Below are 15,041 nucleotides of genomic sequence, written 5' to 3' on the forward strand. Positions count from 1 at the left end.
CAAAACCCCTATGCCCTGTCTCCCTGCACTGGTGGGAAGGAGGGTGGGGTTTGGGGAAGAAAAGGTATTTTTAAGGGCTTAGTTTACTTCTCATTGTCCTCCTCTGATTTTGTTAGTAATAAACTCACGTTGTACTTCTAAGTTGAGCCTGTTTTGCCCTTGGAGTGTTTTCTCCCAGTCCTTAACTCATGAAGCCTTCATTAAATTTTTTCTCTCCTCTGTCCAGCTGTAGCAAGGGAGAGTGAGTGATCGACTTTTGTGGGTGCCTGGCATTTGGCCAATGTCAGTCCACGATGGAATACCTTTCCTAAACTGAAAGAAAACTTTGAAACTGATTGCTTGGGAGCAAGGAAAGCCTTGAATTTAAGGGGAAAATTAAATGTGAGAAGCATGAAAACTGATATAAAACAAATGTTGAAGAACTTTGTTAGGTCAACCCAATTTAAACTTTTCTATTAAAAAAGACTCCTTGTTTTAAAACTATGATAGGAAGAGATTTAAAATTCATTTTCTCTTTAAAATAACTTTAAAAATTCTAGTGCTGACCAAAAATTAAGGCATGTTATTAAGGGTGTTGTCCAAATGACTTTTAAACATTGACAAGCTTGGGGCATCAACCACCTCTGTAGGAAGCCTGTCCCAGTGTTTGATCACCCTCTCAGTAAAGAAATGCTTCCTCAGGTCCAGTCTGAACTTCTGATACAGCTGTGAACCATTCCCATGCATACTGTCACTGTATCCCAGGGAGAAGAGGTCAATACCTCCCTCTCCATTTCCTCTCGAAGGTGTAGAGAGGCAAGTCACCCCTCAGCCTCCTTTTCTCCAAACTAGACAAACCCAGAGCCCTCAGCTACTCTTTACAGGGCATTCCTTCCAGCCCTTTCACCAGCTTTGTTGCCCTTCTCTGGGGGCAATTCAAGGACCTTCACATCCTTCTTAAATTATGGGGCCCAGAACAGTACCAGAGGGAAAGCTGCACCAATGTTAAACACAGCAGGAACAATGTCCCATGTCTGTTTGAAACATTTGGGCAACGTCCCTAAAAATACAACTGACATGTTTCATATCACCAGCTTCCACTATTTTTGTACAGCCTTCCGAAATTGGCCCATATAAGGTAAACAAACAAATTTCAAACCCAAACCCAACTGAAATACTTTCAGTAGTAGGTATAGCATTTTAGAATGCAGTTAAGGAGCACAGAAGCAGCAGTTAATACTTCAGTTCTATTTATGCATATTTTCTTTTTCCACATTGACCCTTCCCAACATTACTTTCTTTTCAAGCCATTAAAAAACCACTTTTTTTTCATTCACAACTACTCATTGAGGCCTATTCCACTGCTTGAAAGCAAGCAAAGCCAAGCCCACACTGGGTGTCCTAAAAACGATTGCATCCAGTTTTATCACCCCTTGGCTTTATTTTCACAATGAATTCCTAGTTTAAATGTAATCAACTAAGAAACACCTCCCTACATGCACTTCTTCCATTCCTCATTGCTTGCAAAGAGTATCAAGTGCAAGCAAAAGGGAAAAAAAGTCTTAGCACTGCCAAACTAAAAAGGTCCTACTTCTGGTTTTGCCAGTCCTGAGGAACCACCAATGTACCTTAGACCTTTGGAAAAAAGGAGAGAAAGCCAAAACATTAAACCTATAAAAAAGTTAATTAAAAAAAAAATCCTTAAGGTTAAAAAAAAAAAAGGTTTAACCCCCCCCCCCCAAAAAAAAAAAAAAAACCAACACAAAAAACCCACTCATATCTAAAGCTGAAGTCCACCTAGGCAGAAAGGTGCTTAATCCAGGAACAGCAAGAGCTTCCCTTCAGAAAGTAGAAGGCAAGTTTGCAGGCTGCCCGCGAAGTGAAACCCGCTGCGGACAAGGCCGTCGGAGAGCCCAGCACCCTCCGACCCCGAGCCGAAGCACCGAGAGAAGGGATGCCGCTATAACTCGGCAAAGCTCAGTGAATAAAGGGCGACCAGCTGCCCCAGTCAACGCAACTCCAGAAGACGGTCCGGCCCAGCACAGGGAGGGACAGAAGGACCGGCCGCGGGGAGCCGCCGCCCCGCCCTGCCCCAATCGTCGAGCCGGCAGCGAGAAGTGATTAAGTCTTTTGTCTGGCTTTCCCTTTCGGTGGGAGGCAGAAAACCGATGAGAACATAAACGTTAAAATGAGAACAAAGTGTCCAGTCGCCGCCTCCAGCGCGAGGCACCGCCGCACAGCAATACGCATAGCGATGTGTACAATAACGCGCCCGGGCCGCACAAAGTGCAAGAGCAGCACTCTCGGCGAAAGTTTCCTGGGGAAGCCATAAATCCCTTCCCCACAGAGCCACCACCACCCCAACGGGGCCTGCTTGCGGGTAGAGGTAATAGCTCTCACCCCCACACACACGGCAAGGCAAAACCGCCCCCTCCCCCCCGTAGGGGCGGGGAATACCAATCTCCAGTGCCCTTTAAACAGAAGTAGGAAGGATTTATCATGGGGCACCAGCTTGCAGAGGGGGGGGGAAAACAGTGGAAGGCGGCGGTCCCTTCGTGTGGGAACAGCAGCGGAAGGGGGGAGGTAAGTATTGCTCCAGAAAAAGAAAGAGCAGCAATTTTCTCCTCACCTCGCCGTTGTCACGCAGGGGCTCATCCTAAAGTAACTCGTGAGCCCCTCCGCGCCCAAGCTGCAGCAGCTCCCTGCCGTCACATCCACTTCCCCCGCTCCCCCCAGTGGTGAGGCCTGAGCAAATCGCGCCTCCACCCTCTGGCTCGCCGCCGCCCTAGAGATGCCTTTGTTTGCAGCTTTCCCCGCACCACACACCCACTCCTGGGGGGCCGCGCCCTCTTTTAATTATGTTTTTTTTATCGAGGCGCCTCCCGCCCTTTCCCCCCGTCGTCCCCCTTCTCCTGATTCATTTCAACCAGCGGTTGTGAAGGAGGGGGGATGGGGGAGGCGGAGGCATCTCCTTGCTATTGTGATTCGGGGTATGGTGATGATCCGGATTGCCAAATGTGGGGAGCTGGAAGGAAGCAGAGCCAAACGGGATTACACGCTCTGGATTACATGGAGCGGGCACAACGCGTCGCGAAAGTTAAAGGGACATGCAAAGGGCAGCGTGCCCAACCCTCCTGTCAGAGACCGAGCCGGCCGTTGGCGGCAGGCGTCGTGGATACGTCACAGAGCAGAGTGAAGGAGTTACTCCGTGTTCTGGAGCTGAGGAGGAGGAGAAGACTGGTAGAAGAAGTTGCCCGGCCCGAATTACAGCCTGAGAGTGAAGGCCGCACCGCGGGGAGAGCGGGAGGAGAGGGAGAGTAGCACACGCCAAGGAGGTGGGGTGGCTCCGGCCGCTGGGCCACGCAGCAAGAGGCGGCTCCCCCGATAATAGGTGGGTGACGCGTCAGGGGGAGACCCACGTCTGAGGAGACCAGCAGCGCCCTACCCAGGTGTCCGTAGCCCGGCTCCGCAACGCGGTCCCGGCCGGTAACTCACCGACTTGCAGGACATTGTCGACATAGCCACCATCTAGCAGAACGATGCCCCGGCGAAAGGGCAGGCGGTTCTCATCGACGGCGGCGGTATCCGCGCCCCCACCGGGCGCGGTACCGCCGGCGGCCCCCCCGGGGGCGGCGGTAAGGTCCTCGGCGCCGGTGTTGAAGGAGGAGTACATGCAGATTTCCCTCTCGCTGCGGGGGAAAGACCAGTAGACAATCCTGCGTTGCACCGGCTCTGGGATCCGTTCGAACCGCTCTTCCACCTGCTGGAAAGGCCACTTCTCCGCCACCTTGCGAGCCGCGATGTCCAGCAGGGACTCGGGGCTCTGGGTCTTGCCGAGCGGTAGCAGCCCCAGAGCGGCAGCAGCTACAGTAGCAGTTGCGGAGGAGGGTCCGGCGCAGAGCACCCCACTGCTGAGGCCAGTACCGCCTGCCTGTTGGCCTGGCCTACTGGCCGAACCATAGCCAGTTCTGCAGCAGAGGCGCTTAACGGGGAAAGGGAGTTGACCACGCTCCGCCATGATCGCACCACTTCTAAGCAGATAGCGGAAGTGGGTATACCGTATAAACGGAACCAAAAAGGCCGCGAGCCACCCCTGGGTCACGCCCCGTCTTCCTTTACATGGCCGCAAGGGGCGGTACCGGCTGCTCGCCCACGGTGGGGGGGCGGAATCTTATGCAAATCGACGCCATAAACGTAAATAGAACTGCTGGAAAAAAGCTCGATCTCTGTGTAGGTGGGGGATGGTGCGCATGCTCCTGTCGCAGAGCTGCTGTGCTAACGTATCGGTCGCCTTCTTTTTCCCCCGGCGTCACTTGTGCAAGCGTGAGAGCACCTTTCATGCCTGCTGGGAAGGGGGAGCGTGGCTGGTGGAGGCACTCTCTGGCACCATGTAAGGAATGGAATGCAGGGGTGGGGCCGTCGCGGTCTCAACCCGGTCACCTCCGCTGGGAAAACCGGCGGGGGTGGGTTAGAATTGCGCCCCGCAGCCGGAAAGTATAGTAACGACTGAGGCAGCCGCTTTCGTCCACATAAAGGTGGGGGCTGGCCTGCCTCAAGCGCCTTTCCTGGGGGAAGAGAGCGACGCCCGCCTTTCACCGGAGCTCCGCGGAAGTTGAGGGCTGTTGGGAGGCAGCAGAGGCGCCTCGGAGGGCAGGTAGAAGATGCTTATGGGCGGCTCCATGTAGGGTTGAGTGGCCTGGCCTGGGCTCCTGCCTCAGAGGCGGGCTGAAATGGGCGAAGCTGGGGTGTTGCTGTCGGGGTGCTGCTCTTCTGGGGTAAGATCTAGGGTGGCTGAACCCACGTGTTCTTGCAACAAGTCCTTGAGGCAGCTCAGTAGGATGCGACCTACATTTCCCTTTTATTGGAGACTCTACGGTATCTACGGCCGTTGGGCCGCGGGGTGGACTCCCGTCCGTGGGGTGTCCGACGTGTGCTGGCTCGCTGGTCGCGCGCGCACTGTGGACGTATTTGTGTGTGGGCTGGTGGTAGCCTGGTGTGAGCTCCACGCAGCCGACTCGCTTCACAGGTCCGGCTTGGAGCCGCTCTGGTAGCCCAAGATGAGGGGCTCCGTGCCATGACCCACGGTGAGTAAATTGAACGCTACTAACGCGTGTTTGCCCTGGTGTTAAAAAGGTCTGTAAAAAGGCTGGTGTTGGCCATCTGTCCCGGTTAATTTTTTTGCAAGCGGTGCGGTGTATAATGCTCGCAGTTGCTGCAGACCACGAAGTGACAAGTATTCTTTTTGTTTTTCAGGATTCATTAAAAACCATAGCAATATATGGGATCAAAGCGACTCGTTAAATCAAATGGCCTTATTGAAAAAAAAAAGCTGATTACTCTCAGTAGCAGGCTGAGAATAACACTCCTGCATAGCAACTTGCAGTTGAAAACACTCGTTCATCTTGAATTTAACAATGAACAGCACTTGATAGTATACGATGCAGAAGCCGTCATTTGAGTGCCTAGTTGCTTCATTCACGTAGACTAGTTTACCCAGGAAGACTACATTTTCTATGATGTAATGCAAGTGTTCATCTGGGAAATGCATAGTTGGGAGATGGCTCCATCAGGGAAATCAGCGAAAGAATGTCAAGTGTGTCAGGTGTAAGATAAAAGTATAAATAACATTAAGTTGACTTGAAACTTGATATCTATTTTTTGTTTTCACCAAAACCTGAGACTGCACCAATAGTTTATTATTTTAACAGGTGTTTAAAGATCTTTGCAGAAACTGTTTTTCATTAAAACTGGATGGGAAATTCAGTGAACTGTATAAGATTTGCAGACTGGTTTTTAAAAAAGATCAACAGAAAACCTGAATATTGTTTAAAATATGCAAGTATTTGCTTTTTTACATACTCCTAAGCTCATAGACAGTATCATTGATTTGTCATTTAATAGGTAATCTTTTTATATCTAGGCAAAGAACTTTTTCTGCTGTCAGTTGCTTATATTAAGAAAATGGCTAATGGTTTTTAATCAAGGAGTTTAAATTGCAGACTACATACAGGGACTCAACTGTGTTCTGCAGAGTTAATTTTCTATATATGCTATAAGGTGTTTTTTTATTTAGGATCATGAGATCTATCTTCTGAACAGGAAATGAGTATAAACTGATGTTTGTGCTTCTGGGTATAGACGGTACAAAACAGTTACTCTTGAGGTGCTAGTTTTGTAAGTTCACAGATACCTTGCTGAGATATTAACTCGCATTTTCATCATTTTAGGTATATACTTTAGAAGTGATCTACTGGATTTATAACTTAATTCCTAGTAAATTTTGGAGGTATTTGGGAGCCTGAATGCTACAGACAAGAGATAAGGATGAAGCACTTTATTTTACTATTAATATGGTATTGATTTAAGTATTTCTGAGAGCAGATGAATGGAATATATAGCAAGTAAAAAGGAAGAAATCAATGATTGCATGTGTACAAGAGCAGAGGAAATTTATATTTAATTTTCACCCCATCACTCTCTGTTTAATAACTGTTCACATCCTAAAGTATTTTTTCTTCTATGTCATTCTAGCACTATTTCTGTTTTAAACAAGTGTCTAGTAAGTCAGTAAAAATGCTCTTCTAAATTGGGTAAGGGCTTTTCTTTACCAGGTCTTAACCAGCTGCTGAAATAAAAATAACACACTAATGCCACTGGAAGAATTCTTCCTGTCATAATTAAGAAGCTTTATAGTGAAAATTGAGATCCACCTTTTTAATCCATCTACTACTCAGCAGGAATGTCTACTTCCCGTTAAGTATGAATATTAATAGCTACACAGGATGCTCTTGAAGCATTTTTCATTTCTGGGCTAGGGGGTACATGAAGAAGTAATGGCATCTTTGATCTTGAAATTCTGCCATAAGTACCAGGTATGCTTCTCCTTGGGCTCCCTCTGCATTGGTGTAGCTCCATAATTATTTGCAAATTATAATCTTTAGTCTCAAGTTCCTTTGTCCCACTAGTATTGCCCCTTGAGTTCTTTTAACTTTCTGAAAGCCAGTGGGAAGATATGTTAATTCCAGGGAAGATAGTAAAATGTATTAAAGCCATACCTAAACTATATTTAAATTTATAGTTAGTTTTATCTTTCAATGGATATTCTTGTGTAAAGGCCTTGCTGAGCTGAGCATTCTTCTTTTTCTGTCTCATGGTTTTGAGAGGTCTGTATTCCAGAGATATGAAGAGAGGAAGGAACAGCTGCAAAACAGCAACCTTGACTTGGTTAGCTTCCTGCACATAATCAAGGCCTATTCTGTAGGCTGCTTGAAAAAATACTTGACCACCATTTGGTGAAATTAATTCTTAGTAGTGTTTCAAAGCATTAGGCCACTTGCATGCATTTTTGCTCATTCTAGTAATACATGCAGGGCTTAATCATTCTATTAGTTACAATAATTTAAAAGGAAGATCATATACACCTGCACAGTTGTGTTTATATTAAACAAACCATGGTCTAAATGTAGAAAAATGGATTGCAGACAACCTAATGCTGGCCAACACTGTAGCAGCCTGAATTGCTGCTAGTAAAGTCCAGGGTAAAGAAGCAAAAAGGGCCTTTGCATAATATCCACGGATGTTTAATTTAGCTGTGCGGTGAGATGTTCAGGTCCAAGGCACACACACATTCAGGGTCCAGCTTTTTCCCTCCCCAGGGGAACCCCAGGGTCCACCTGGTCTCGGGGCAGTACCAAGATGAGTGCCAATTTGGGAATAGGGAGGGAGTGGCTCAGGGACACAGGAGCAAGGGAAGGAGCCAGTGGGGTCAAACAGCTTTGAGGGAAGCTTCTTGTGTCTCCCTAACTTAGGGGATGCCCCCCAGGGCCTCCACAACACAAGTCACCCTGGTGGTAACAATTATCTGGAAATATGAAAGCAAGAGCAACAACCAACCATTAAGAGGAGACATGGCATTTAAGCTGAGTGCAGATTAATGTGCTGGAACAGTAGGGAGTTAGAGATCTAGAAGAAGAAACTCAGGGAGGTTAGAGGGCTCTTGGAGCTTTAAGAAAAAACATAAGAACATTATTCATAGTGTTAGCACTAAAATAATCAAATACAAAATTACTTTGCTGAAACAGGTCATTTTAAAATACTAAAATGAATCCTTTTTGTGAGAAACAACTGCTCACTTTGAAAATTTAAAAAGGTTTATAAAACTTTGACAAAAATAAAACAAAATGACTATATAAGGAAAAATTCACAGCACTGAGAACTGCTCTCATGGATACCATGTGGCCAGTTCATCTTCAAGATGGATGCTCAGTCTTTTATACCCTGGGGGGTTGCATCAGGCAGCCCTGGCCCCTCCCAAAGTCTGTCAGTCAGCTCTTCTTTGCCATTTATCAGTGGAAACTGCTTTCTTGTAACTTGATTGGAGATCAGGTGTTGCCATGCCGCACCTCCTAAGCGACAAGCTTTTCCATTCCCAATTGCCCCAGGTAAGGGGCACATGTGCAAACCTTCTTTTTACCTGTCCTAGACAACCCAGCCTGTCTGATGGCAACAATACAGAGGAGGGGGGGAAAGGGAACTATGGGGAAAACAGAGGGCATCTAAACTACAATATCACAACTATACCTCACTAAAGCTTTTCTTAATATTCACACAAGTTATCCCTTAATTGCAAAAGCTAATCATCTCGTTATCCATCTATAACACTTTTAAACCTGTTTATTTATGGGGCTTTTAGATAACTAAGCAGTTCTTATAAGAAAGCTATAGCTTTTATGGATTCCAAATGTATTATGTGATTTATCATTTGAAATTTTGAAAAACACTGCTATAGATAATGGTAGTGAATATCACTGTACTTTGCAGTGTAGTGACTCTGGAAATTTAAACACAGGAAAAATGGATAATAGTGATGAGTGTTGATGAAGTTATTGTTTTAAGATTGGGCAATGAAGAAAATGTGCTTGGTCAATATCTTTGGGTTTACAATGTTTTCTTAAATAATTTCATTTGTTATGTTCAAAAACTTTTTTTAATTTAAGGAGTTTAAAATAGAATGTTTGGCTTTTAGTAGCCTTTAAAACAAAATACTCTAGGATAAATATTGCCAGCTCTTGAGAGTCTCTCTGTTAAAGTGAAAATAAACCAGCAACAGTGAATGAACCCTTTCAAAGTGCAGGTTTTTATTCTAATTAAATTTCATGATGATTCTGAAACTGGTGTCAGGCTAGAATCTAAAAGCATTTAGGAAAATGTACTAAAAATACCAAGTGTGCTTTAAGAGTATTCTACAATAATGAAAATATACAAACATTTTAATTCTTGACATTAATTTCTGTCCTCTGCCTTTTTGTGGCTTGATACTTGATGTATGAAGTCATTCTAAGAGGGACTGAAGGAAAGGGCATTATGTGTGCCAGAGTCCCAGAGATGTGTGAATTAAGGCTGCTCTGTATTTTCTCAAGGAATGAGCACATTCAGTTTACATTTATTGAAAATAGACCCTGGGAATGAATTATTTCTTCCTTATAAGGATCCTTGTGCTGGGATATTTGTTGGGACAATTTAGCTAGCTACTGAGTTACTAGGGATAAAAGCATCACTATTCCAAGTAAAATGATAACATGAAAGTGCTTTCTTAAAATTAAACATGTTGAACTGATTTAGAAGATTCAGAATTTCAAAGTAAAAAAGCTTTCCTAAATTTTAAAGGAGTGTATTTCCTCTAACATAAAAATAAAAGCAAATTTGATGAAAACTCAATGTTTTAAAATAACTTCTAGGTATTTTTTCTCAGGTTAAACAGTTGTAAAATACTACTGTTTGATCTACTGTCATAAACACCTCAGCACATATAATTGTCTCGGTTTAGAGACAAGTTTATGAGAAACACTCATTCCGGAGCGTTTATCCTTTAAAAAAGGGTTCCAACAATTGCTTTCTGCCAATAAGAAATTAATACTAGTGGATGAAAGTGAAAAAAACCCCAAGCGTTTAATGACAGTGCCCACACGGTACAGGAAAAAAACCTAATAAATGCTAGATATTGAATTGGCAGAGCTTACCCACACACACACACACACACCACGAAACAAAAAAAAAAAAAAAAAAAAAAAAAACCACTAAAATGCTAGGGAAAGAAAAAAAAAAACATCAACCCAAAAAAACCCCAAAAACACCCACAATGGCCGGCACCGTGGTGGGGAGAAAAAAAAATGGCCCTGGCTCCTGTCTCAAGGCAAAAAAAAAAAACATAACAAAATAACAAAAGGTTCACAGCCCAGTTCGGGCAAAACAGATGGGAACCTGGTGGATCGCTGGTGTTCGTCCCCTCTTCACAACAAGTTTGGTGTCCTTTCTCTTGCCGGATCGGCTTTTCCAAGGTCTGGGGCCGGGATGCAGGTCGCCCTCCCGCCTGTCCCTGGCCGACTCTTCTCCTGGCGATTTTTTCTCTCTGATCTCGGACCAAAACCAAACCGTCAAATTCAAGAAATAAGCCGCTGAAGGATTGCTGTTGCAGTCTCCAAGGCCGGGGAAAGGCAAAAATGCCAAACTTCTTGCTTGAACTAACAAAACCTAAGCTAGTTTAGCAAAAAAGCCCGCTCAGGAGCCCCAAGGCTTCCCCCTCCCCCGGACCCACCTTAAAGCTACAGCAATCATTTCTAGGCATAGAGCAGACAATCAGGGAATACAGGGAATAGAAAAACCACCCCAAGACAAAAATGTACAGAAAGTGGACAGGCGGTCTAAATGGAAACACCATTAGACTGCCTTCTTGTGGATAAGCATTGTGATAAATATATTGCAGTGTTGGCTTTTGCAATTGTTAGAGTGAATACTATGTGTTTTATAATGTTGACCTTTGTAAAAGAAGTTTTACTAAAGCTTAGAGTTATTTCAATCTGAATGTTGTATTGTGATGCTAATGTTGGTTAGGAGTTGTTGTAATGTTAACATATAACCAATGAAAGATTTGAGGCCTGTTAAATGTATCGAAAAGTAGCAGATGACCACGACCAGGATGACTGCACATGCTTCGAAGGGGAGGGATGGAAGAGGAACTATGTTAAAATTATTTGAATATGTATGACCATTTATGAATATGTATTAAGCTGATGCAATAGCCAGGATATATAAGGGGTGTTGCTTTGTTGATTGGGGTGCCTCTGGCTGTGGCTAAGCACTCAGTTCTGTTGCTTTTGCTTTTCTGACTGTCCCCTACTGCCCCTTATTAAATTTTCTTTAAAATTTAACTGAGAAGTGGGCTTTGTTTCTCACAAGTATCCTACACTAATAAATCTTTTTATCTTCTCTGACTTCCTTCCTTTAAACGGCATTTTACTTTAGCCTTCCTTGCATTAGACCAAATAGCTACTTTGCCATGACAGGCGACATAGTAATTCTTGTGCAGAAACTGTGAGTGAAGACTGGCATTTATCCACTAATGTAAGGAACAAAAGGCATTGATTGTTCACAAATTCACCTATGACAAAAAAAAGAGAAGCAACATACATTAAAAATTCTCAGAAGTGCATTTTCCAGGATGTTAAGTGCTGGTAAAATGGTTTTAAAGTAAAATCAGACAACCCCCCGCCCCCCACAAACAAAAAGAGAACCCTCTTTGTCCCATTTCAAAAAGTCTGAGACCAGATTCTTTTGTGAGGGTGAGGAAACTGTACTTTCAAGGGAACAGCTTAATATGCTAAAAACTAAAGCTTCTGCCTATGTGCACCTTTTTATTCTGGTACATCCTTGTCTCCACCAGTGCAGCTAAGACAGCAGTGCAAGGAAGAGTAAATATACCTAATTGGCCATCAATTGCTTCAGATACTTGCCAGTCTTCTGTGAGCTTCTATGCCTTTATAAATTATAACTGAGAACCTGCAGAAAGTATGGGGGCAGAGATAGCTAAACAACACTTGAATAATTTCTGTTTTAAAAAAGCTGGCATTCTTTTAAGAAGCTTGGGTATGATGTCTGCTTCCTCTCAGTAACCAGTGATTGCGTTTAGCAAGCTCTGGGAATAGAGATGGACTTAGTACTTTTTCTTTTTTTCTTAACAGTCTATTTAAACTTTGATTCCTACTGGTTCATAAATTCTTAGTTTACAAGTCTTCAAAAATATTACAAACCTCCCTCTAGATTTGCTGGGACTGAAACATCTAGTCAATACTTAGAGACCATTCTTTCCTTGGGTTATATTAAAGACAAACTTAGTAGGTAGTGGTCTAAATATGAGTGCTTCTGTATAATGTAGCCATCCTATGAAATGAGAGACTTGAGGTTTTTCTCTATGGCAGAAAAATGATGCTGTGCTACCTGGTTAAGCTTAGTTTAGTCAAAAGAGGACTATGCACTGAGAAATAATTAATGAAGGCCCAGTGTGAGGGTGTAACATTCTGGGGAATTTTAAACTTTTTTTTCTTCTCCTTCCCCCAAATTCCATCTTCTATTTGTATCTGTAGCAGTATTTGGTGTCAACTCCATCCTTAAGCAAAGTTCCATTAAAAGGTGATAGTATTTTTGTTGGTTGGATTTAACTAAGTAAAACTTAATTACAGTAAAACCATAATGCTCTGTCCTGACTAGTAGCTTCAGAGGTTTTGTTGGAATCCACTTCTTGGAGCAGGGATTTAAATTTTTTTCCTACTGGGAGAATAGTCTTCCTTTTCCTCTTCTGTGCTCTAGGGTTTAAGATGAGCTGAGAGATATGCTTGTGATGCACTTCTCCATTTGGAATAATAGTAGTACGGTATATTCTTGTATTTCTGGAAAGTTAGTGTGTGGTCGTTTTCACAGGGGTCCCAGGACCAGGGAAGAGACAAGAATGTTGACTCCATGTTTCAGAAGGCTGGTTCATTATTTTATGATATATATTATATTAAAAGTAAATTATATATTAAAACTATACTAAAAGAATAGAATAAAGGATTTCATCAGAAGGCTACCAAGGAAAGGAAGGGAATGGAATGATAATAAAATCTTGTGACTCTCAGACAGTCCGAGACAGCTGGACTGTGATTGGCCATTAATTAGAAACAACCACATGAGACCAATCAAAGATGCACCTGTTGCATTCAACAGCAGCAGATAATTATTGTTTACACTTTGTTCCTGTGGCCTCTCAGCTTCTCAGGAGAAAAAATCCTAACAAAAGGATTTTTCATAAAATGTGTCTGTGACATTAGTGCTTTGAGCCTCTTCTGGGGGGTATTAAGAGTTGCAAGAAGTTGTCAGTTTTATGGCTGGAAAGGAAGGGACCCCTTGATACTTAGTACTTATCCATGCTTCTTTTCTTCAATAAATTAGGCAGGACTCATGGGACAGCTGTCTTATTGCTAGACACTGTCCTCTGATGGGCTGTATTGGGGTCCTTCAGAAGGAATAGATAAAGGCGTGTGATGTGGTTCAAATGCTCTAGGAGATACTGTCAGGCTGACTGCGGTCGTAGGCAGACATTACCATCTGTCATCCTATGGATGTTGTCATCCATGAGCAGGAGGGAGAGAAAACTATTTTGGTGTGTTTATGTAATTTTTTTTCTTCTAGTGGTTCAAAAAAATTGAGCCTTGGGGCAGGGACAGGCCACAATGTAGACTCTGAATTCATCCATTTGCAAGTGAAGATCTAATGCTACGTTACTGCTCCCCCAATCTGAGAAGAAGGAAGAATCTCTCCAATACCCTAAGACAGAACTGCTTCCCAGTTAGTAACTTTAATGTGTTTCTCAGAGCTTTGTTACAGCCAGCACAAAAATGACCTCGTTCTGTGGTTTCAGTAATTCTGAGCAGCAGCAGCAAAGCCTAACAAATGTTGTCCAGTTCTATCTGTGCTCAGGGCAGTGGCATGGGCACCAAAGCTCTCTGTGTGCACATTTGGACAACCAGTACTGAGTCAGTTTGCATTCTACTCTGACCTTTCAATTTATCTCTGCAATCATAAAAGTTTTGGGTTTTCTTTTTTAAAACAAAAGTTAATTGGCTGCACTTAAATGTCTGCTTTTTTTAGTTCTCTAGGAAAGCTAGAGCTCTTTTCTTTAAAAAGAAAATAAGAAATCACTAGGATATGAGTTACAAGTGGAAGAACTGAGGAAGAGAAGAGCAGAACTAATGTGAGTAAGATTTGAAGGATTTTATAAACCCAGTCCCTTGTCAACTCCACCCTCGAAATGGCCAGGTGTGATGGGAAATTGGATACACTCTGAACTGGTTCTAGCATCAGGAAAATCCTCATAAAATAGCTCGGAGCTTTACAAAAGTTTCAGTTTCATATCCCAATAATTGATGCTGTGGTGACAACCTCCATCTGGTACTCATGAGTCATAGTCACCACATCTGCTAAGGGGAAGAAGCTAACTGTGGAGAGTTTTGTGCAGACCTGGCTTGAGAGAAAAGGCCATGATCATATACAGCTGGTTAAGCAGTACAAATGCAGCTGTAAGCAGTAAATTCTCAGCCTTCTGATTACAAGAAAACATCAACACTGTGTCCTTGAGCAGGTAGTAAGACAACAACAGCAGGATGTAAAAACAAGTACTAGCCTCAACAAGAAAACCACAAGCATTTTGAGAATGTAGGAGCTGACATTTAATCTGTAGCCAATGATGAGCTTAGCTTTTGCAATATGTATGAGCTTAATTAACACTACTATAAAAGCATGTAAGCCAGATCAATAAAGTTGAGACTCAATGATCATCAATAGGATGTGCTCAGTCTCCCTTCACTCCGACAGCTAACTTTTTCCCTTTGCTCAGAATCTTTTTCCTTGTCTGCAATGATAGTCCTAGGAATGAAAAATTGCTAAGTTTGAGCCTTTCTTGAAAGGGATGGTGTCCCATATACCGGCAACTTGGAAATGAAACTGCAATCTGTTTGCTCAAATCAGTCTGAGAAAAAAACTGGTGGAACCATGTTCTGTCCTTCCTGAGACAGAAACAGGAACAGCCACCAGGAAAACAAAAACCAAGATCAAGGGGATTCTGTATCCTCCCCCCATCATGCTGAAGTCAGCAGCTTAAAGAAAAGGAGTGAATGGAGGGAAGTCCATGCTCAGGGTGGCAGGTGAGCCCCCTCCTTGCCCACCTCCACCCTCCCAGGTATGGAAGCCCA

At 43.6% G+C, this 15,041-nt stretch overlaps 1 protein-coding gene across 1 annotated transcript in view; it reads right to left on the reverse strand.

Moving 5' to 3' along the window:
• LOC128941434 (zinc finger SWIM domain-containing protein 6-like) overlaps nt 1-3,997 on the reverse strand; it is a 334,075-nt gene extending 330,078 nt beyond the window's left edge. The window contains exon 1 of the mRNA XM_054283199.1: nt 3,475-3,997. Within this exon, the coding sequence (XP_054139174.1) occupies nt 3,475-3,997 (523 nt within the window). The remainder of the gene's footprint in view (nt 1-3,474) is intronic.
• Nucleotides 3,998-15,041: the final 11,044 nt, after the last annotated feature.

This window comes from Melozone crissalis, unplaced genomic scaffold, assembly GCF_028551555.1.
Source record: "Melozone crissalis strain CALT ecotype California unplaced genomic scaffold, PUWL_Pcris_2 ptg000035l_1, whole genome shotgun sequence".
NCBI lineage: Eukaryota > Metazoa > Chordata > Aves > Passeriformes > Passerellidae > Melozone > Melozone crissalis.